This window comes from Tauraco erythrolophus, chromosome 7, assembly GCF_009769465.1.
Source record: "Tauraco erythrolophus isolate bTauEry1 chromosome 7, bTauEry1.pri, whole genome shotgun sequence".
In the NCBI taxonomy this organism is placed as follows: Eukaryota; Metazoa; Chordata; class Aves; order Musophagiformes; family Musophagidae; genus Tauraco; species Tauraco erythrolophus.
The window spans coordinates 37762106-37783925 of record NC_141471.1 but is presented as its reverse complement, the minus strand read 5'-3'; the positions used below and the strand labels follow the sequence as shown (position 1 = coordinate 37783925).

General features: G+C 35.7%; 1 protein-coding gene across 4 annotated transcripts in view; it reads left to right on the top strand.

Moving 5' to 3' along the window:
• SKAP2 (src kinase associated phosphoprotein 2) overlaps nucleotides 1-21820 on the top strand; it is a 123561-nt gene that overhangs the window by 25304 nt on the left and 76437 nt on the right. For all 4 annotated transcript variants that reach the window (XM_086614721.1, XM_086614722.1, XM_086614719.1 and 1 more), the window contains exon 4: nucleotides 1999-2103. In XM_086614721.1, coding sequence (XP_086470847.1) covers nucleotides 1999-2103 — 105 coding nt within the window. The remainder of the gene's footprint in view (nucleotides 1-1998; nucleotides 2104-21820) is intronic.

The window sequence follows — 21820 nt, the reverse complement described above, 5'->3', positions numbered from 1 at the left end:
AAGGTTAAATGATAGTACATTTATGCATAGCTGATAAGAGAATGTTTTTGACCGAGGGCTTATATATACATGGAGACACGTATATGTGTGTATATATACATATATTCGTTGCATTCTAGTACTAGTAAAAGTTTAGGACAGGAAAAGAGTGGAGCAACTTTTGATACTGTATAGGTTGTGAATATCATGTCTGCTCTTTTTATATGGAGTCTATCGTCTAATAGAGAGAGAGATAGAAAGACAGGCAACTGGTCTCTGGCGTGTAAGTGTGAAAGATGATCACACTGGTTGTAAATATGGCATAATGTTTTCTGTTCATGTGCTATCTGCTCTCTGGTTTTCTATTTGGAGGAAGAGGCGAATCCTGGAGAGGAGTAATTTACTTTCGGTGTGACAGATGTGATGAAATGCAAATATTTTGATCAGATTAACACGATAGCTGGAGTGCTTCAGGAAGATGGCCGTGTCAAAAATAGGTTGGAGTTAGGTTCAGATTCAAAACAGTTGTTATATGGCACGGGAGTTTGAAAGGAAGCTTTCCCAAGAAAAGCATACTAAGTTAATGAAGGGAAAACCAATTTGATATTCAACTATCTTGGGATGTAAAAGAACTTCAGCAAAGCAAAAATTAGGCTTTGTTGTCTTATCTGCATGGAAAACTTGCTGTTCTTTGCTAACAACCATGGCGCTTTTTGGGTATGGACTGAATTTTCCAGGATTGTCCATTATTAAATAGGAAGCAAAGAGGTAAAACTCTCAACCATGGCTAGGCAGTCCTATTGATGAATGCAATTCATATATCTGTGGAGAAGAATATTTGCACTATGCATAAGGTTTATTCTGGATTCTGAGAAATTAGTTATCCGATACAGTGCTGCAAAAGAGAACACATGAACAGAGAATCATGTCTGGAGGTCTCTAGAAAGCTTTCTGCATATGAACACACCAAAATGCAAGGCTTGAGCAATTTAACTTTATATGTGTGTTGTTTTTTTTTTTTTTTTTTAAGAAAATCGAGGTTCACTTGATCTATTGGAGAATCAACTTTATGATTTTGGTTTGGCGATTTTTATTGTATTTAATTATTGGATTTTCCTACTTCACCAAGAACTCTATTTTATTTTATTTTTTTTAAAGGAACAGTGTAGTTTATTTTTCCACTTTTTCTTCATTCTTTCAGATGGTATTAAAAAAAATCTGAGAAAATATACTGAGTTTTGGGAGGGAGACCTTAGATTTTGTCTAATTAAATGAAAGCCTCGACTAACATTGATTTCACTTCACCTTTCCCAGACCTTCACACTTAACGTGCTCTAATCAGTGCAGGGCTTAGGTTAGCTAATAAAGTAGATTTTGTATATATTGTAGTGGGGCTCTCAGTTGCATAAGAAACTCATCAGCAGAATGCTTCAAGTTCAGACTGGGTGCTGTCATAGGATGATTCCATTTTTAGTTTCATGGGAGGAATACAAGTACACATACAGCAATTGCAAAGTAGCCTAATTATGGTGAAGAAAAGTGAAAGTGGGCAGAAAGTGACAAACTGTTGGCAGCAGTAGTTTGGCAGTTCCTTGGAGGGAAGTTGCCACAACTCCTTCCTACAGGCAGAACTTGGGAGCTTGGTGCTGCCCATTTCTCCTCCTGCCAAGTTTTTTTTTCCCTTGCCCACCTCTTTGCTGTGGGGTGTGTTTCTTTCCCCCCTCCCTGGGGTGGGAAGCTGCCAGCTGTGCAGTGCTGGGAGAGGGCTCTTTATACGTTTAGGGGAAGCACTTCAGCACGGTGCCTGTGGCCGGTTCGAAGACAGCCCTAGGACAGCAGCGTGCACGGCTGCGCTCAGACGTACAGGGCGCGTGTTACGAGAGACCGTGAGAAATGGGATTTTCTGGTTTGATATAGGAATTGGTATCCTCCTTACTCATGAAAACATTTGTCTTTGGTTTCTGTCTGTGTTCGTATGATAAGCTATTTTAACTACCAATGTATTTTTAACTTTTACAGAGTTGGAAGATGAGGAAGAGTCTGAGAGCTCTTTTTCTTCACCTCCTGATAGTGTCTCAATAGCATCTGACCGATATGATAAAGAGGATGAAGCACCCTCTGATGGTATGTGACACTGTTTACCTTAGAATGTACTGGATTTGCCAGTTTACTACAAACTCATGTAATTGGATCCTCCTGATGCGAGTGTTGGTGTTGGAAACCAGATAAACAGATAAGCAGCACAGCTGGACAGTTTTCTTACCTTTACAAGAACCCTTAAAGGAACTGAAGAGCTCTCTCTAGTGGTCCTAGAGCATAGTGAAGCTGTCTCAAATTTACATTTTTTTAAAAAACTCGTGTTTTTTCATAACAAAGCATCTTCTGTAGATGCTTATGTTTTTAAAGATAGATCAGTGGCTAAACCAATGTGAATATTTGTAGTAACAAATTGTTTGTTAATTCAACATTATCAGATTCTTGCTTAATTTTATTGTGCTGCTTAATGGCTTACTGTATTATTTATCTAATAAATAATGAAACAGTTTACGTGATTGATATTTTTCTGCAAATTCCATGCAGAACAGATTCATAAAATATTAAATTAATTATTCCTACAATGTTTCCTTCCATTAAGACGATCTTTTGTAGAATGTTTTGATTATATAAATTTTAAATTTGAGTTTGCATTTAAAAAAAAAAATAATCTAGGCTCCATAGCTGTTTTCCATGTTGTTTTATTTTATATTCATTAAATTTAATGCTAAATGCAACTGTTCTGAAGACATGAACAATTGAATATTTCAACAGTTAACAAGCTTGCTTTAGCACAGTATCCATACTTTTGAGGTTCGTTTATTGTATACATAATATAAATACCTTCTATGGATAATGTATGACAATAAATTAAGTATACGTACAAATAAATTAACGATGTATATTAATTTGTGGCACTAGAAGTTAGACAGACTTACTAGTGAATGATGTTTTCTGACATGATATGATGATCAAACTGTGCAGCTCCATCTCAAAATACAATTGCTGAATGAAAATATGCTTCCCGCAACATAGCACTCCACATTTTATGTTATCCAGATTATTCCCTTTGGAAACATAAATTGCTTTTATGAGGTATAAAATTATGTCTATTGCAGAACAGGGATAAGTCAAGTACATGCATAAGTGATAAACCTTCTAACCACTGATTCAGAATAACGCAATTTTTTTTATATTCAGAACTCTGTAAAATGTGTAACAATAATAATCACACTTTTTTTTTTTATATTGAGCTGTTGCATTTTGGCAATGTGACCTTCTATTAAAAAAATAAAATGAAGGCTTTTTGCTTTCTGGCTGAAATGTAATTATCAGTCAAATTGAATATAGCTTTTAGAAAACACAAGCTAATTTTCCGAACTACATGACGAATGCAGCTTTCCATGTATCTATTTTTGCTTACAAACATAATCTTAACATTATTTCTAATTGTGACTTAATAACATGGTACTGATTGCATAAAGGATATGTGACAAAATTGTATGGCTATTTAATAGGAGATATGATTATGGATTTATTTCAAACAGTTAAGAAAAAAGTGATAACGTTCATAAACCTAAATAACGAATGGCTGAACAATGCTGATGCAAAAGTATATGAAATACCGTATGAGTTTGTACAGATGGGTGGTTAATTTTTAGCCTATTTTGGCAGTTACGAGAGTAGATACAATAGCTGCCCAACAAGATCTTGGCTAATTTATTCCAGTTTAGACAGAAATAGTGGGTACAATTCTGTAACATTTGAGATTATTTTACCTCACTGGTCTGTCTTCATTTTATGATAAATTCTCTTTAATTATCTGGTGGGAGTGCAGCATGAGGAAAAGTTGAGGAAAGGTGATAGATTTTGATCTGTAAATACTTTCATTTATTGGAGGAGTGTTTCTGTTTTCCTCTTTGAATGTCCAGTGTGTTATTCTAAGACCATTTTGATTTTAACATGGGTAGTCCATCATTCAAGTCTAGCCATCTAGATTATGTATGAAAATGTATGATGGGAGAATCTTATAAGAGGTGGATTGATCCTCAGGTGCATTTTTTTTTCAGTTCTCATAGGCATGAATGGGTTGTTTTGAAGCTTATACTGTGGAGTTTTTTTAGCAATCTGTTAATGTTTAATAATTAAATCCTACTAAAGAAGCTGGATCCGTAAGGTAGCCTGTTTGATCTTACATGGTTACCAGTTTAGTTCAGCAGGGCTCTGCGCAGGTGTAAAACCTTGTTGGTGTAGGATCAAGGCGCTCAGCATTAACGGGGGGGGGGGGGGGAGCCTAACTATAGATAACCAAATTGAGGTGTTGTTTATATTTGAGTCCATTCATATTTTAATGTAAAACCTTTTACGTAAACTTTCTGCTAAAAAAACCCTGCAAAACAGGCATTTACCTTTATATGCTTGAGTTAGACTGTAAGGTTTGTACGACTTCTGACAGTGTCACTATTTGACTTTGCAGCGTTACTGACAAAATATAATTTGTGAAGGCACCCGCTTGGTAACAGATAAAGAATTAGTGTATTACGTGTACATTGCAGTCATTGTAAAATCCTGGAGTTTTTGTGTGACCTTTGTCTAATGGTGTATTAATTACAAGAGAGATAATCCATTTAACAATAAGTATGGGATAACTAAATTAGCACAGGTCACCTAAAGGCCTTTTGTCAAATCTGATTGTTATGTTGTCCTTTTGACTTTTACCTTATGCTAGGCACTAACAAAGTATCTAAACTTTGATGGATTATAAACTCTAAACATGATATGTATTTTTCATAATGCTAATGTAATTTTCTAGGTACTGAAAAGGTCAAACCCCCACGTCTCTGTGTGCATTCTAAGTCTGTCTTTCCTTTTAATATTTCTTTTTCTCTGTTCCTCTGGTTCAAAAGTTCACTCAGTTCCCAAATGGCCACCTAATTTTCCAGTTATTCCCTCAAGCCATATGTGTTTTGGTTTCTTTATGGTTTATTAGGTACTGTAGGAAAGTAGCATAAGTTATATCTTCTAATGAAATTCAAGCACACTTCAGTGATGCTTTGACTTGATTGCTGGCAGCAATTAAATCACAAGGAAGGAGAATGATGCATAGGCTTACATGTCCAGACACCCTACAGAAATTGGAAGAAGGATAAACCAAAACAAAACCCCCAAATAAAATAACAAACTTAAAAACAAGGCAGAGAAAACAAACCAGCACTGCCAGGCACTCCATTCTTAACTTGATTTTTTTTTTTTTTATTGGCTAACAGCCTGATTGATAGCAAAATCATAACTTGCTGTATGCTAACAGGCAGAGTTCACTTGTAGGTTATTGTGAGCTGATAAAGGGTTAGATGGAGTTTTGATTTTCGCATTGGTCCTTGGTGCACCAGATTAATGGAATTTCAATGAGAGACTGGAGTAGTCACAGCTTTGTCAGAAAAACAGATGGAGATTCTATAGCCATGTCTGCTCATTAATACCAGTTGCCTGAAAGGTGTACTACTTCTCTATACAAAAGACTCAACATAATTGATTTTTGAGCAGGGTATTTTTTCACTTATTGATGACTAGGTTTCTTGCAACTTAAATGACAGGTTTTTGTATAGTACATTGTATAACAATGTTATGTCTTGTAATTTCTTACTCCCCTTCCATCTGTATTTTGAAGAATGTGTCTTGTGGAAAATATATATGTCTTGATCCATTAGAAACCAAAGCATACCAAAATACTTAAAAAATTAAATAATAAGACTTTCTTTAAAGTTGGTAACAAACTTACTTTTGGTTGAGACATTAATGGGGGAAAAAATTACTGGTTTTAATTTCATTTTCAGATTTCTTAGGATGACATTAAATCTAGGTTCAATGCCATGCAGAAACTTACCTATTTGACATTGTAATCTTTTATGATCTCAAGGGATTTTGTTAACAGTAACATTTTTTTGTTTTATTGTATGGTAACTTGATTCCATGGTAGGAAATGCCATTAATATTAAAGGAACAAACTTTCTGATTTTGTAAGTACTGTGAGTGAACCAACCACTTCTGAAGATGACGTGTCTGTTTAGCTCTGCAGGGAGTATCTGATTGGGTAATTACTAGATCTAAAAAGACCACAGTGAATGCTGTGATAGAATAACGTAGATCATCATCATCTCTGTGAAAGGTCTAGAAATGTTGCCTTGAGCATGTAAGGATGAAAGAAGTACTAAAAATGTGTCTGAGGACTTGTATGCTCTTCAAATCATCCTATTTGGCTATAGTTTATGAAGAAAATATACTTTTTAGTAGGAAATCGCAGAATAGGGTGAGAATCTCATACTAAAAATTCCCTACAGTTGAAGTGGAGGAAGGTGGGGCCTAAGCAAGCAAAATAAGACATTTGGAGAACTTTGAGGACTCAGAATAAGTGAAGGGTTTGTACTTTTAACTGTTTGTCATCAGAGTGCAGTCTTGAAAGTGAGCAGAATTTGTTGCTCCCTGCAACATGCTTTTCTTGGTGTAATTTTTGGATGAAACAACAGGTTTTAGTGCTTTGTTTTGATGCAGCTCTTCTGGAAAAGTTCTATATGAGTCTTTGCAGGCTTGAGTCAACTATTTGACATAATCTGTAGTATTTCCTCTGCTTGAACATCACATTTTGCTTTTTGATTGATCAAGTGAGAATGAAAAATTGTGTAAATTTTGCATGCTGCTCCTTTTAACATTTTAAGTCTCAAATACAAGTACTGATTAAATTTGTTCGTTTTCCTCTATTTGGTAGGCATAAAGGTTTGAATACTGTCAAGAAGGTTAGAGTTCAGTGTAAGACCTTATCTTTATGTACAACGTATAGACAAGTGTTTTCCCATTTTCTTCAACTGCATTCCTGTTGAGATTATTTTTGAGGCACTATGTTAAAGCAAAAACTGTGTTCCATCACTGAGCCAGTTAAGCAGTATTAGCAACTAAGTTAGCAAAGGTTGGAGAATGGAAAAATGCAGTTAGGATTTTTCTGCCCTCTCTTTGCCCTTCCTATCCCCCCATTCTTGTCTTGGTTTACCACTATTTTAGCATTATAATCACGTACGTGAAGAGGATGTTTGGTTGCCTTGGGGATGACAGCATTGGAAGTTTACCTGAGTTATTCTAGGAGATTAGTTATTTGCTTTGCAGTACTGGAGAGAGTTCCAAACTAAGCGCATGACAACTGCGAGAAACTTGTCTTGTTTTTCTCATAGGTAGATCTCTTCAAAGGCAGAAAAACATGTATTTTCTTATTCCTTATATCTCTTTAAATATTCAAGCTTGACTGAAAAATATCATATTGAGGGGAGGTAAGATCTAGGTTTACTGAGACACTTGATATTTGGTGAGAAAGGGTGAATTCTACTTTACGCTCTTATTAGGAACGGCAGGAGGGCAATAGTATGAGTGCCATGGGACATGGGTAAAGCCTGGACTTTGGCATGCCAACTTTTGTTTTGAGAGGATGCTAGTTATTGTCAGAATTGTGACTGACAAATAGTGTAATTTATTGTTTTGATATATATAGGTAATTCTGTGTTTTCATCAATGGTTTGAATAGATGTTGTATGGCAGAGGAAATACTATGTATTGCAATGTATTATGATTCTGCATTTCTGGTACGTTTCTGGCTGAAAATGTAATACGGTTGATCAGAAATGTTGCTTTCAGAATTCTAAGAAATCTTAATTAGTAACTCAGTCTCAAGCAGGAAGACTGGAATCTAGAATTTCCAATGTGGTATGCTGAGGCTGTCAGAGGGAGGATGCATCGCTGGGGAATTAGGCTGAGATGCTTACGGACAGTTTAGATGTCACTCAGAATACAGTCTTTAACAAGCTGATGGAGCACAATGAAAAGTAAAACATACTAAAGAGGAACTTAAAATATGAAACGTATTTTTAAAATTCAGTTTATGAGGATGTTGGTACAGGTGGGGCCATCTGTGCATAAATTCCCAGATCCAAATCTGTTCATTTAACAAATGAGAAGAGGGTGCTAACTTTATTGAAGTTGTCAAAAGCTGTAACGATGATCCTTGTTGGATAGGAGGGACCTGAAGAGTAAAGTCAGTGTATCACCTTCAGCCTACCTGAGACATTTCTTGGCAGACACCTGTCTCATCTTTCCTAAAAATCTCTAATGGTGCAACTTCAGTCTCCCTCAGGCAGCTTATCCCACTGATGCACTGTAGGATACATACCAAGGGAGGTGATTCTCCCCCTCTACTCTGCTCTCGTGAGACCTCACTTGGAGTATTGCGTCCAGTTCTGGAGTCCCCAACATAAGAAGGACATGGACCAGTTGGAGAGGGTCCAGAGGAGGGCCACGAAGATGATAAGAGGGCTGGAGCACCTTTCCTATGAGGACAGGCTGAAAGAGTTGGGGCTGTTCAGCCTGGAGAAGAGGAGGCTCCGAGGTGACCTTATAGCGGTCTTCCAGTACCTCAAGGGGGCCTACATGAAAGATGGGGAGAGGCTGTTCAGGAGGGCCAGTTGTGATAGGACAAGGGGTAATGGTTTTAAAATAGAGGGAGGTAGATTCAGGTTGGATATTAGGAAAAAATTTTTTACCATGAGAGTTGTAGAACACTGGAACAGGTTGCCCAGAGAGGTGGTGGATGCTCCATCCCTGGAGACGTTCAAGGCCCGGTTGGATGAGGCCCTGAGCAACCTGATCTATTTGGAGATATCCCTGTTCCTTGCAGGGGGGTTGGACTAGATGACCTTTGAAGGTCCCTTCCAGCCCTAATGATTCTATGATTCTATACCCTGAACTCTTTTTAGCAGTCTGTTGACATTTGACTCCCTTTTGTCCATAAAAGATGTGACCATGGTAGATTTCCTTTCCCCCCCCCCTTTTGTCATAAATATATTTGAAGACTGAGAAGAGTCTTTGTAACTTTCCACATGTAACTGCTGTTGAAACCTTATGAAAAGAACAAGCAACGGAATTGCTTGCTTGTTTGTTCGTTTCTAGCATCCATAGCAGCGAATATAGCAGCAATATACTTTGGAGAAGCAAGAAGTTTGAAAAAAAAAAAAGTGCATATGAAATATGCACTAATCTAATCTAATTAATTTTGATTTAAACCGTTTTCACAGAACAGAAGGGATTAATTTCTGCTAGGAAGCGGAAGTTTTAAGTGAAATTTTGGCCCTATTAAAGTCAACAGTAAAGTTAAAAATGGCATCATGCAGGTTAACAGTGTGTACAAATTGATACTAAAACGTTTGAACTTCTAATTATCATGATGAAAAACTTCCTATTAAACAATAAACCCCTTGTTCTTTTAACGTTTACCTTTCTCCCATGGGAGAGATGACATGGTTTGTTGCTCATTTTATTTCATCTATGTTGCTTCAATGACTGAGCAATAACAAAACAGCCATGTATGCTTCACCACTATGCAGGACAATATCCACAATAAAAACCAAATAATTATCTGCTTAACCCATTTCTTTTTCATATTAGATTATAATTTTATTCAAGATATCTAACAATGTTATGGTAGAAAAAACCCAAACAACCCAGAAAGCTGAAGTGCAGTAGATTTTTCTATTTACTTTATATTGCTTGTTGGCCTACTGTTTTTCTAGATTGGTTCTTATATATGACCAATAACCGAAATAAAAAGGAAGGGAGAAGGTTTTCCTTCAGCCTCTTTGATATGTGATAAGCTTTTCAAGTGTGTTTTGAAGGCTGTTAATTAGGGATTTAGGACCTTATTAACGCTTTCCCTCAGCTGGGTGAATTTCTACCTTTTAATTTCCATGTAGCTCCTCTTTCTTCCTGCCAAGCAGTGGTGGCAAGTCAACTTCCATTTTGCTCCATACTCCTTCCCTCCCAGAACCAGACAGATGCGTCAGTCATAGATGATAGCACTGCCTTGTGCTACTCCAGTGTCACTTTGAGATGAGTACCCTTCCAGAGATGAGCAAGTCCAACGGATCGTTGCTTCTTGGCATTCAAGGCAAAAGGCATCTCTTCCTTCCTGGTACCTGCCATGTACAACAGGAAAACGGGTCTGCTTTCTACATATGCTATGCAGTAGCCCCAGGCATCTCGGGGAGAACAAACTCTGCATAACCATAGTGTTGTCTCTGTTTTAGATGAGATCAGAAATAAGTAAAACAATGCTCTCTGTGGTACCTCATGTTTTCCTTGTCAAGGATGAGGCTTTAGAGTGCCTAGGTATAGGAACCAACCAAAAAAAAAAAGGTATAGCCTTGCAATAAAAGTACAAATTAAGCTTGATGTAGGCTTTTGTTTCTCTGAATTAGTGACTAGGTATTTGTGCCCATGTTTCATTTATTGCATGCACTGAAGTGTGTATCCATCCCACTGAATAGGGAAAGATTTTTCCCATATTCCTGTTTTTGTGTTTTAACTGATTAGTGCTTTCTGTAGAGGTGCAAAGTGTATCTGTAGAGCTTAAGCAAGTACAAACCAGGCCTGTTTTCTGTCAGGTGCATCATGCAATCCAGGCATTAATTTAATGGAATTGGGTTTATTTCCTTTTAAATAAAAGAGAGGTTTCAGTGGATTAATATTTGTGAATTTTGAGATTAAATTTGAATGGAAAAGTAAAAACTATGTCATGAAAAGGTTTATTAAAGTGTTTTGCAAATTTAAAAAAAACATTGTAGATTAAATCTTTATAATATTCGCTATACGGGCAAGTTCATTATTGCCCTTATCAAGAAGATGTTGCAGGTATTGTTCACTGCTTGAAAATTTGCAGCAGGAACCATACTTCCTTTGAACATCTGTCATGAGACAATATTAGTTTGATTGATAATTTCCTCAGTAATTCTTCATAGATGTGTACTTGGATTACTTACAAGAGTAAGACTTTAGAGTAGCCGACTAAAAATGCTGAATGCCATCTTTTCTCCAAGCTGAATTTATTACCACAGTTTCTTAGCTAATATTAGTCAGAGCCTATTCACCACTATTGCCATAACGACAGGTAATATCCCATGAGGATCTTAGCCCTGTTTTCTCTACTGCTGATAATCAGAAATAGTTTTGGCCCCATTTTGGGCAAGGAATGATGAATGATCCTATACTATAAGACGGAGGAAAGCCTCTTCTGGTCTAAACAAAATTTTCCTGACCACCTTCTGAATATTTACTCTACCTGAATACATATTCCTTAATGGAAAATACATCGCAGCCTGATAATAACTTTCTGAAGATATCCTGGTCTTCATATAAAACATCTCTTTGCTTGTTCCTCAACAGTAAAATTTTGTATTTCTGTATACGGACATGACAATACTCACAACACAGATTCAAAGACCTAGTCAGTTTGTTACGTGCTTCACGTATCTGCACTTGTGCATCACAACTTTGCAATGAAGAGGTAAGGGGAAAGGATTAGCGTCAAAAGAATGTGAATGAAGGCAGAAGGATGTTTGGACTGTGTACATGGCTGTCCTAGAAGATGAACATGGGATGGAGACAAGTGAAGTGAAGGTGGTCCAAGTCTTTTTGTTAGGTAACAGATAAATTACTCTTTCTCAAGCATGGATACAGGAAATGGGCCTTATTATTACTGTTTCCTGGAAAAGAAGTTAATGGAAGTGTTGTCATTGACTTCCAATTAAAAAAAAAAAATTAACCTTTCCTGGTTTCAGGTGGAGAATCTAACACAGTCTTATAGTTCTATTTTGTGTTTAGTAATTTGAATATGTGTGCATATGAAGGCGATGGGGGAAAAGTTTGTCTTTTTGATTTCTAGAACAGCTTTCCTTGTATGAAAGTAGGAGTGGAGTTATTTTTTATCCCTTTAACAGCTTCTTCAGAAGCTAGCTTTAATACTGTATTGTAACAGAAAAATAATTGGTGAGACTACCACGAACTTTTTTGATCAAAGCTTTTTGGAATATTTTAGCAAATGGTTATTCTGTAATTGTGTGTGTATAATAACTGCAAGTTAAGAGTTGAAAATGCACAAAAGAATGTAGTCATAACATTAAGTGGAGAGATTTTTTTTTTGCTCATAATCTGTATAGATAACACTTGGAATTTTAGGTCAAAAATAAAACCTGGAAAATAAAACCTTTGTTTTTACTTGTTAACCACAACATATCTGCAAATTTCATTTGGGAATATGGACTATGTGATGCATTTGGTAGAGGTGCATTTAAGTACGTATTGCTTTTTTAATATATGGCACACCTTTTTTCTAATGTCTCAGATTGCTGGAATCTTCCAGTGCTTTCATTCATTTAAGCGATATTTAGAATGTGGTATAAAAATAATGTGAAAAAGCTGTAGTGAGCTGGTGATAATTGATTTACTCCATCACGCTGAAATACCTCTTGTTTTCCTCTTCCTCCTCCCTTGGGCAATAATCATGGGATCAAGCTGCCAGTCTGTAGATATAATTTTTCCAGCAGTGCCATCTGGCTCCTTGGCACTGGAAGTTGTGTTGGCTTCTTTGCTGTTTCCACTGATTTTTGTCAATTGTTAGTCCGTTGATGAGATGTCTTCTGCTAGTGGGTGCTGATTTCCTCCTCTTGAGTGAATATTGTTTTTTATTGGTGTTGTAAGGGACGACCGCTTATATTGTGGTTTGTGGTGTGTGTTTGGTTTTTTTTAAGGAATTTAGGACTTAATACGAGATCTCTTTGAGGAAGAAAAAATGGATTTATGTATCAATTGGCTTCCTCCACCAATGTTTAAAATACAGTTTCCCATTTTTTTTGTACTTTTTGAATAGTACTCGCATCATGTCCTCTCAAAGATTTTTATAGATTTTCAATGTTAATGTAGAATTGTCTCTTTTTTATTTTTGAGAAATTTCACTTTTAAAAGAAATTATGGATAAGCAATAAGAATTTGTAGGGTCTGTGTAACAGATGTAAAATGCTTTATGTTTTGACATAACCAGCCGCTGAGCTATCTTTTTTAGCATAGAACTACAGTTTTATTTTTGCTGTCAACTTTTCTTAAAAAAAAAAAATAATTAAAATGTTATAGAAATGATGACTTAGTAGAACAAACACATCTGAGTTACTTTATTCTATGCAAGTCTTAGATGTGTTTCACTACCATACAAGATACAATACAACATTGATAAAGAGTTAGAACAGAATGCTTTGTAAATAGTATTTTAATGGGAATGGGAGGCAGGAGGAGAATCTTCTTTATCTAAACTCTTTTTGTAATAATTATTGTTCTTATTAATTTCTTAATTATTTTTTAAATGTTTATTTCCTCTACTGGTCAGAAACTTTCATTTAGGAGGAGGAAAAAATGCCTGAGGATCTCGACTAAATACGAAGAACAGTTTCAGTTAACAGATTTTTATTCTACTCTAAAAAAAATTGCTTTGAATATCTTGAGTGAATAAAAAAGATAAATCCAAAGCCCTTTCTATTATTACGTAAGTGAACTCCTATTAATCAGGACAAGGTTAATTAATTTAAATCCTTTATATATATTTTTTTTAATTTTTATTTTAACCACCATTTTCAAGTGCTATGTCTCAGATGAATGAATTAGACTCGTCCCTGGGTATAAATCTAAATCTTCTTTTCTGTTGAAAGTATTTTCTTAAAGTTGTTCAAGATAACCTTGTGAACTCTCCAACATGAACAATTGTGTTTAGTTGGCCTGTTGGAATATTTTTATATTATTATCCTTAACAGTAGAAAATAGTAAGCACTATTTATTTATCATAGTCTTAGTACCACACTAGTGTAATGCCTTTTTTAATAACATAATATTAAACTGATATTTAAATCAATACTACTGTGATTTCCCAGCACTGGAGAAATTGTCCAGAGCTGGAAATGATAGGACTAAAAATCTTACAAGGGGCAAGGAGGACCCTGATGAGGTTTTTGTAGCAGTTGGTTTGAATTAAATTTCAAGGATCTCTTGATATCTCTTTATAGTAGTCTTTTAAAGAAGACGATGACAGACAGGGTGTCTGAATGTGGATCTCCTTATCAGTAACTTGACCCTGATAGAAAGTGGATATTTTTAACATATGAGTTCAGTTGAAAGAATCTATAGAAAGGGCTATAGTATCAAAGTATGGCAAGCATAGCTAAATACGCATGATCTATTGTAATAGTGAAAGTGTAAGTCTTTAGCTTCACAGAATATATTCTCTCATGAAAGATGTTAAGGGCCTAGGTGTATCATGATTTTCTAAAATAGTACCAAATCTTCTTTTTGTTCGTAACTAAACGTGAGGATAAAACGTTGCCGCTAATCAATTGTCTGGGATGCCACCTCATTAAGATTTAGACGATCATCAAAAATGCCCAGAGTTGTTTGTTGGCGATATCCTAACTAAAATATATAAAGGGGATGCTACGGCATTTTTCTTTAGAATCGCGGGGAGTTCAGTGACCTTTTGTGGCAAATTATGTAGAAAGAAAATATTTATATTCATTTAAAATAACCTCCATGAAGAAATAGTCTCATTACCCTGTTTGATCAATTCCTTGCAGCCTGAGCTGTAGCATGCTGCTATTGCCATTGGTTGATGGAATACACTGAGAAGTGGCTAATGGTGATGGTGCTCATCAGGACAGGGTTCAGCCAGCGGTCAGCAACAAATAATTCAAGACTGTTTCTAAGTTTGTGGCTGGTGGAATTTGCTTCTTGCCCCAAGCCAGCAGCATTGCTGAGCTGGGCTATTTGATTAGAAGAGAAGCATATTTGCTTCTTAGCAACTGCACATTTGCACAACACACAGACCTATGCTGCCTCCAAAGGTTTGCCTTTTGTGATGGTGGAATAATACTTCTCTGTTGATTGACAGACAAAAGGGATCTTTGCAATGCAGAAGGGTTTACAACCAATTTTTTCTTTGTCTTTTGTAAACTTATCCGGAGGTGCTTCTTAATTTAGCATTGCCTGATGCAAATTTGTATACGTGGCAAGAGCAGCCATGATTTGAACTCTTACATCTAAGCTATGCGTATTTAAAGGACAGATGCACGCTTAACGCTTAATCATTGGTGTGTTGCAGCTTTCTCCCCAGCAGGTCTACTTAATGGAAATGGTTTTCTACTGTATTTTGAAATAAATTTTAATATGTATATTACTATCTCCCATGCAAGAGTGATATTCCTTTTGGAAGATTATTAGAAGATAATGATAAAGTGAAAGCGGTTCTATTCTTAGTGCTTTTTAAAATATATTAACAGAATTGCAGCAATGATCACAATTCTAATAGTATGTGTGGGTGTGTAATTTTTGATGTAACATTTCCCACAGGAAGTGAGTCTACAGAAGAAAATGTGTCTAGTCAGTAGAAGGCAAAGGTATTTATAACACTGATAGTCCTTGAAAAAAGACAATTTGGGAAAAAGAAAGCCTGAGATTTACAGTCCTAGGAGGCCAGGGCAAGAAAAAAGCAAACTTTTTTTTTTATGGTTTTACAGCTCTTTTCACTCCTGGCCTGTATTTTATTGTGGAAGTTTCCATACTGCCATAGTGGAGCAATAAATCACTGATGTGGTTACTGAAATGTTGCATGAAATAGTAAGTACAGTTCATGCGGATTTTTGATGCAGATATCTTTTAGCTTTTCTAGAAGTACTCACGGTTTTTAGTTATAAGTACATTTTACGGCCTGTTAAAACTATATCTTTTAAGGGATAGGGAGAGTTAAAGCAAGAGTGAAGAATAAAAGGACTGTGGACTATATTAGCATGACTAACATAAGCATCCAGGAGTTTACTTACTAAGAATCATTTCAATGGCAATTCAGAGCCAAAAGAGGAGAGGAAGAAAGCTCTCTGATAAGGAAAGGCACTACTAAACCTCAGATGTCCCTCCCTAAGTCAACATTAAACCTACCAAAGTTTTAAATCCTTTTTCACGTAGGAATTATTTTTTAGTCAGATGAACGATTTAAAATTAATCATAATCCAAAATTTTAGAGAATTTTGGGGATGGTGAGGGAGTGAGACAAAATGAAAGTGATGAGACGGTATCAGTGGCTGTTCTGGGGAACAGGTATTTGGAGTGTCCGTAACTGCTGAGCAGGAAGCAAGGTGTAGAAATAGGTGCAACTGTTGTTTTGGAGGCCGTAGAAGGGAGGGCTGATTGATGACTTTGTTCTCTCCCTTGTTGGATTTGATATGTATCTATATAAACTTCTAGAATGATGTTTTAACATACTAGTAGGATTTCACAGTCGGTAGGTAGGGGTACTAGCTTTGGCTTAATTTCTGAGACGTTCAGGTTTGTGATAGTGTGATAAGGTGACTGCTTCTTGTGCTGCTCGGTCACCAGAGATGCTTACACCTGGTTGACGTATTTTTGTACCTCGCTACCTGTTAAGGTATTACCTGTGTTCTACACAGATTTTATACTTCTTTCAGTAATACATGCGCAATGAATTAGTGTTGTTTATTTTTTTTGTTTGTTTTTTTTGATACCAGAGAGCCATTTGCAAGCACTAGGCTTTTTGAACAAAGTAACTAAAATATATAGGAATTGCCACATCGTTACTAACAAAATGCAGCTATATCCAGGGTAGAATTTAATAGCTTTTGCAATGGCACTGTAAACAATACCCAGCAATTTAAGAGCAGGATATGAGGAATATCTCACCTAATTGAAATGACGAGGGGGATTTTGCATAGGTAGATGCAATTATTCATGTTGGAGGTGGGCCAGAACGATGGGGTTATTCCCCTCATTTTGCTAATTAGGCTTTCAGTTTCATTAACAGTCATTGAGATAATGGGTGACTGACTTGTGTATGAACATAACATAATCCAAGACATGTTTCTAAGGAATGATAACAAATAAATAAATAGCATATTTTTTATATGTATTATGGTTAAGAAGTCTGTATAACATCATTATGGATAATTTTTGGTTGTGTAGCTCAAGATAGGTAGAAATAAGGGGATGTTTTAAGATGAGCAGAACGCTGAATATATGAAGACTGAAGGCAGCATGGCTACATGTATTTTGGGTAGACTGCGTGCCACAACTAAGCCACTGACATGTTTATATTAATGGCATTTTATTTTCCTTTTCCAAGATAGAATCTGCAAGGTTTTCTACTTTTTCAAATTTGTATGTTGAGAAGGGAAATGAATCCAGCTCTGTTATGCTCCCAGGATGTTTTCAACCTGGAATAAACCTGGAACAGGTCTGAGGGATCTACAGTTCTTGTTGTCTATAAGCCTCAATTTAGGAAATATAACTTAATGTGTATGGCATCTTTAAGTTCCCGTGCCACTCTAATACATGTATCACTGGATTTTTTTTCTCCTTCTGTTAATTGTCTTTGTCCTCTGGAAACAGCCATTTTGAGGGAGTTTTTGTTTGGTTTTGTTTAGCTTTTTAGGGAATAATAATGAGGTGCAGTGATTAATACCCTAGTATGTTCGTACCAAATAGCTGCTTGCTATGTTTTGGAAAGGGCCTGGAGTGTCTGAACCTTAATCAAATCTCTAAGCTGGTATTTTTTTTGAACTGACTTCTCCTTTTCCAAGTTCTTTGATTAGTGTCTTTTCAGGAATGTCAGGTAGATAACTTCTTAACTGTATCTGCGGTTAGTGACGATTCCGATCTTAAATTAAAAATAGCCTTCAATGAAGAGCATCACAAATATAAACCAAGAAGATGAAAATATTTTACAAAAAGCAAATCTACTGAATCAAAATGTTTAAAAACCCCAAAATCATGCTTGTGAAACTGAACAAGCTGAAACAATGATAATCACCTTAAAACTGAGAAATAAATTGAGTATCTCGGAACTGGAGTGATTTAGGTTGTTGCATGGATTCCCATTGCCTTTTAACAATTAAACCAGAACAATGCTATTCTAAAGTAGCATTATAATAAGAGTGCAGTTACAATGTAACTAGTTATTCTGGTTTCCGCTGCCATGCAGATGAGACCATAATTTGTCATTTTGGTTTAATGTTTCCATTGATGATCCTCCTGTAGTTCTTCATGGATGCTTTTGGACTGAGAGTCAGTTGTCCATGTCTGATGGCTTTTTCACATTAGTTTCTTCATCTGTAATGAAGATAATTCTTCCTTTGTAAATATTTTGAACAAAGTTATCTTTGTGTCGCGTTTCCCTTCCATGCCCAGAAGTAAATTCTTTTCCTGGTATGTTTTATTGGCTAATACTTAAACTTTTATGAATAAAATGATATTCATGAAATAAGAACAAATAGAAGAGTGATTTATCATTTTAGTCATTCAATATACCAGTGGGCTTTGGTAGTGATATAAAGAGACATACCGGTATAGATAACACATGAAGAAGTCGGTGCTGGAGTCTTGTCCTTTAGTACTCCCATATCACTGACTGGCTTCTGTGTAGTGTTGTCTATCACAATTTTGTCAAGTGTCTTTCAAAAATTTTTTGTTAAAGTAGATTATTTTTAGATGATTGCAAGTTTATGCAAGGAAATCTAACAGTGCATTAGCATAACTGTTGTTGAAGCAAATACTTTTGCGGGAACCAATATAAAAGGGAACTTTTATAATGATTAGATTTTTATTTTGATACAGTTTTGTTACTGGTCATAGATTAATTAGCTGCTTATGGGAGTTCAGTTTATGTACAAACTGAAGCTATGATTTAGCTTCTGGGGTGAAAAAATGAAAAAGCTATGAAAATTGGCCAAGTGCCAATAAGTGTGTGTAAAGTATTTTTCATATATCATTTTGTTTTCATTGGATCAAGGCAGTTTTAGAATCCTCCACTGCATGTATTTGTCCTTAATTTGAATGAGTCCACGCTTCAGAGAAACTAATCAGGTTAAAACCAAAAAGTGGGAGAAAAGACTTGGAAACAGATACGCAATTATACCAGTGGAAGACCTAGGTTGTACAGAAGGTGTGTAGTAGGGCTTGGAATTAAATCTGTAGTGTCAGTGTCAAAGACCATAGAAGTCTCTTCCTCCTTTACTAGAAATGTAACTCTCAGCTTAGAAAAAGCCCAGGTGGTTAAGAATGCAGCAGTATTATTCTGTGCATTACCACTTACTTGTAATTATTTCCATATTACTAAATTCAGACTTTAGTAGTCAGTGTTTGTTTCTTGTGGTACTTGTTCACCACTGCAGGATACCCATGTTTTTGATGTAGGGAAAGAGGTAGAATGATAAGAGCTCAGTTAAGTCCTTAAACTAAACCCACTTACTTTTACAGTTGATGTTTTGTTTTTTGAGTGACAGTGAGAATTGAAAAGTGCATGTCCAAACTGAGGGAAATTGTTGGCTTTGATATTGGTGAATGTCCATTTTCAATGAGCTATTCATGTGTGTTAGATAACAGCACTTGTACCTGACTTGATTTTATATTTGAAAAGCAGAGGAAGAGAAGGCAGCATTACTAGGATCAAACGTTGTTTTTCTTGAAAAATAACTTTGGTTAGATAATCAGAATCATCTTACTGTGTACTGAAAGGCTCCTCTTTCACGGTCTTTTCCTCAGTTTTCCTCTGTCAAGCTGATGTATGCTCTAGCAGTCACAGAAGAAAGTATGCAGTTTTCTGTGAAATGCATGAATGAGTACATATGTGACATCCCAGTCTTATACACGCTGTAACCTTCCCTCCGCCCCTTCTCTCTCCCTCCCTCCAACTGCTTGCATTACATTGAAAAAGTGTGTGTGTGGAGGGGTGAGGCAGGGGAGGATCAGCAAAGTGGCACAGCAGGCCAGAAAATGAAATGTTTTTCCCTGTAAATTTAAAAAACCCCAACAACATAATGAAACCAACAATGTTTCACAGCGTTTCTAGAAAGATGTGAATACTGCTTGTCTGTTATGAAGAGGAGCAGTGGAGGCAAAGTAGCTCTGACTTGTCCAAGATTGCAAAAGGAGTCTGGTTAAGAGCCAGGACTAGTTCTGCGTTTTCTAGCTCCTGCTTACATGGCAAGATCTCTCCGTTATGTCTCACACTTTCCAGCTTTCTGAAGTTTTTGACAATTTGAAATAGATATTAAAGGGACATAGGGTAAACTTTTTTTTTCTGTCCTCAGAACCACATCATTTATTAACAGATGTCATCCTAACGTGTATACAACTTCCATGGCTTTGAGTGTTATTGTAAATGGTAAAAAGACTCTCTTTGGTTGGGTTTAAACTAATGCAGCCTTCTGAAATACAAGAGGTGTTTGTAGTTTTGTATAATGTCTTAATTTTAATAATATTTACTTTAATATGAAATTGTTGTTATTCCTTTAACTATTTAAAAATAGCATATGCTGCTCTGATTTTTCAATATCAGAAAAATTGTTTAGATAATACAAGGTATAGGACTCCAATACTTGCCTCCCCTACCCAGGAGTTATGGCAGTGCATTAAACTGCTGATACAGGCACTAAAATGGTGAGTTTTCCCTTACTGGTTCATTTGAGAGTGTTGCCTCTTTTTTATTTTATTTATTTATTTATTTTTTTAAATGAAAAAGATGGTGGTGTTTAAAGGCTGGTATATAGACCATACCAAAAGTAGTAAAGTACATTCTGAAGCCAATAGTATAATGCTTTCTATCTGAAAGATCGCAGCTAACTTACAGAAACTGGTGGAAAAGTTTATGAAAGTTACTCTTCAACTTGCAAGTGATTGAAGTGATTTTGCTTCATTTTAAAAACAGCAGCCTAAAACTGAGCTCCCTCAGTATTATCATTACTCCAAAGCAGCGTAATTACCATTAGGAGAGAATTGGTTCCTTTAAAGGAAAAAATAATGAAGGGAAAACTTCTTAAAATGAGTTTTATTACATTTTTCTTATAAAATTAGTCTTTCATTTTGTTGATTAATGCTTGAGTTTAAGATTTTGATGTAGGCATTTCACCATTATAATTCTGAAATATGGGAAGTCCTTGAAAACATTCCCGGATTGCCTTCTGTCTGTCTGCCTTGTAAAAGATCCTTTCAGTTAAATGGACCATCCTCCTTAAATGATGTCATTAGCTTGGATTGAAAAGACATTGCCTGCAGGGAAATCATTTAATTGTCTTAAAGTGCTCTACTTCTGTAGATCTTGAAGCAGCACCCTCACTTCCATCTTTGTATCAGATAATTCATCTAAAATTCTGTTTTTAATCTCTGACGAAATATTGAGATGTAATTTCCACTTTTATTGGAGAAATTTGAGACCTTTCGTAGTCCTATCTCTGTCAAATGGATGGAAAAGTTTCACTTGTTGAAATGCAAATGGGTAATGTCTTTTTTTGACTTAAAGAATTAATTTAACTTGCATTCATGCAGTGCTTTATAAATATTAATGTATTGAACTCTCACATTTCACTGATACTAAGATATACTTTTTCACACGTGTATTTCTAAAATCGGTAATGTTTGCTTGTTCGAACATCAAGTTAAGTTTTGGGGTTAAATGCAACATTTTTTATTTTTGTTTAAGGTAATGCATTGTATTTAGGAAAACAAAAATAATGACCATCTACTTTTTTTCAGTGGACCTACCAATTTCTCAGTTGTGTAAAAATTGGTCTGTCAGGGATGCTGGGAATTTTTAATCGAGTAGTCATTCAGTTCACCAAAAAATAAAATCTATGTGTATCGATGAGCTACTAAATAAATTAGAAAATATAATCTTGAAAATATGCAAGATATATGTATTTTCGTCTATAATCCATTGCATTTAACGTTTTTTAACTATTAGTCATTTAATCTTAAATACTTCAAAGCAGGAATAAAAGTATATTTCAAAACACGAATTTTTATATGTGCAGTTTCTGACTTAGAGGAATGTAGTACTGAATGCTACAAAATTTTCAGAAAATTTGGGCTCGTTTTGCCTTTAAAATGGAAAAAGTGGTGT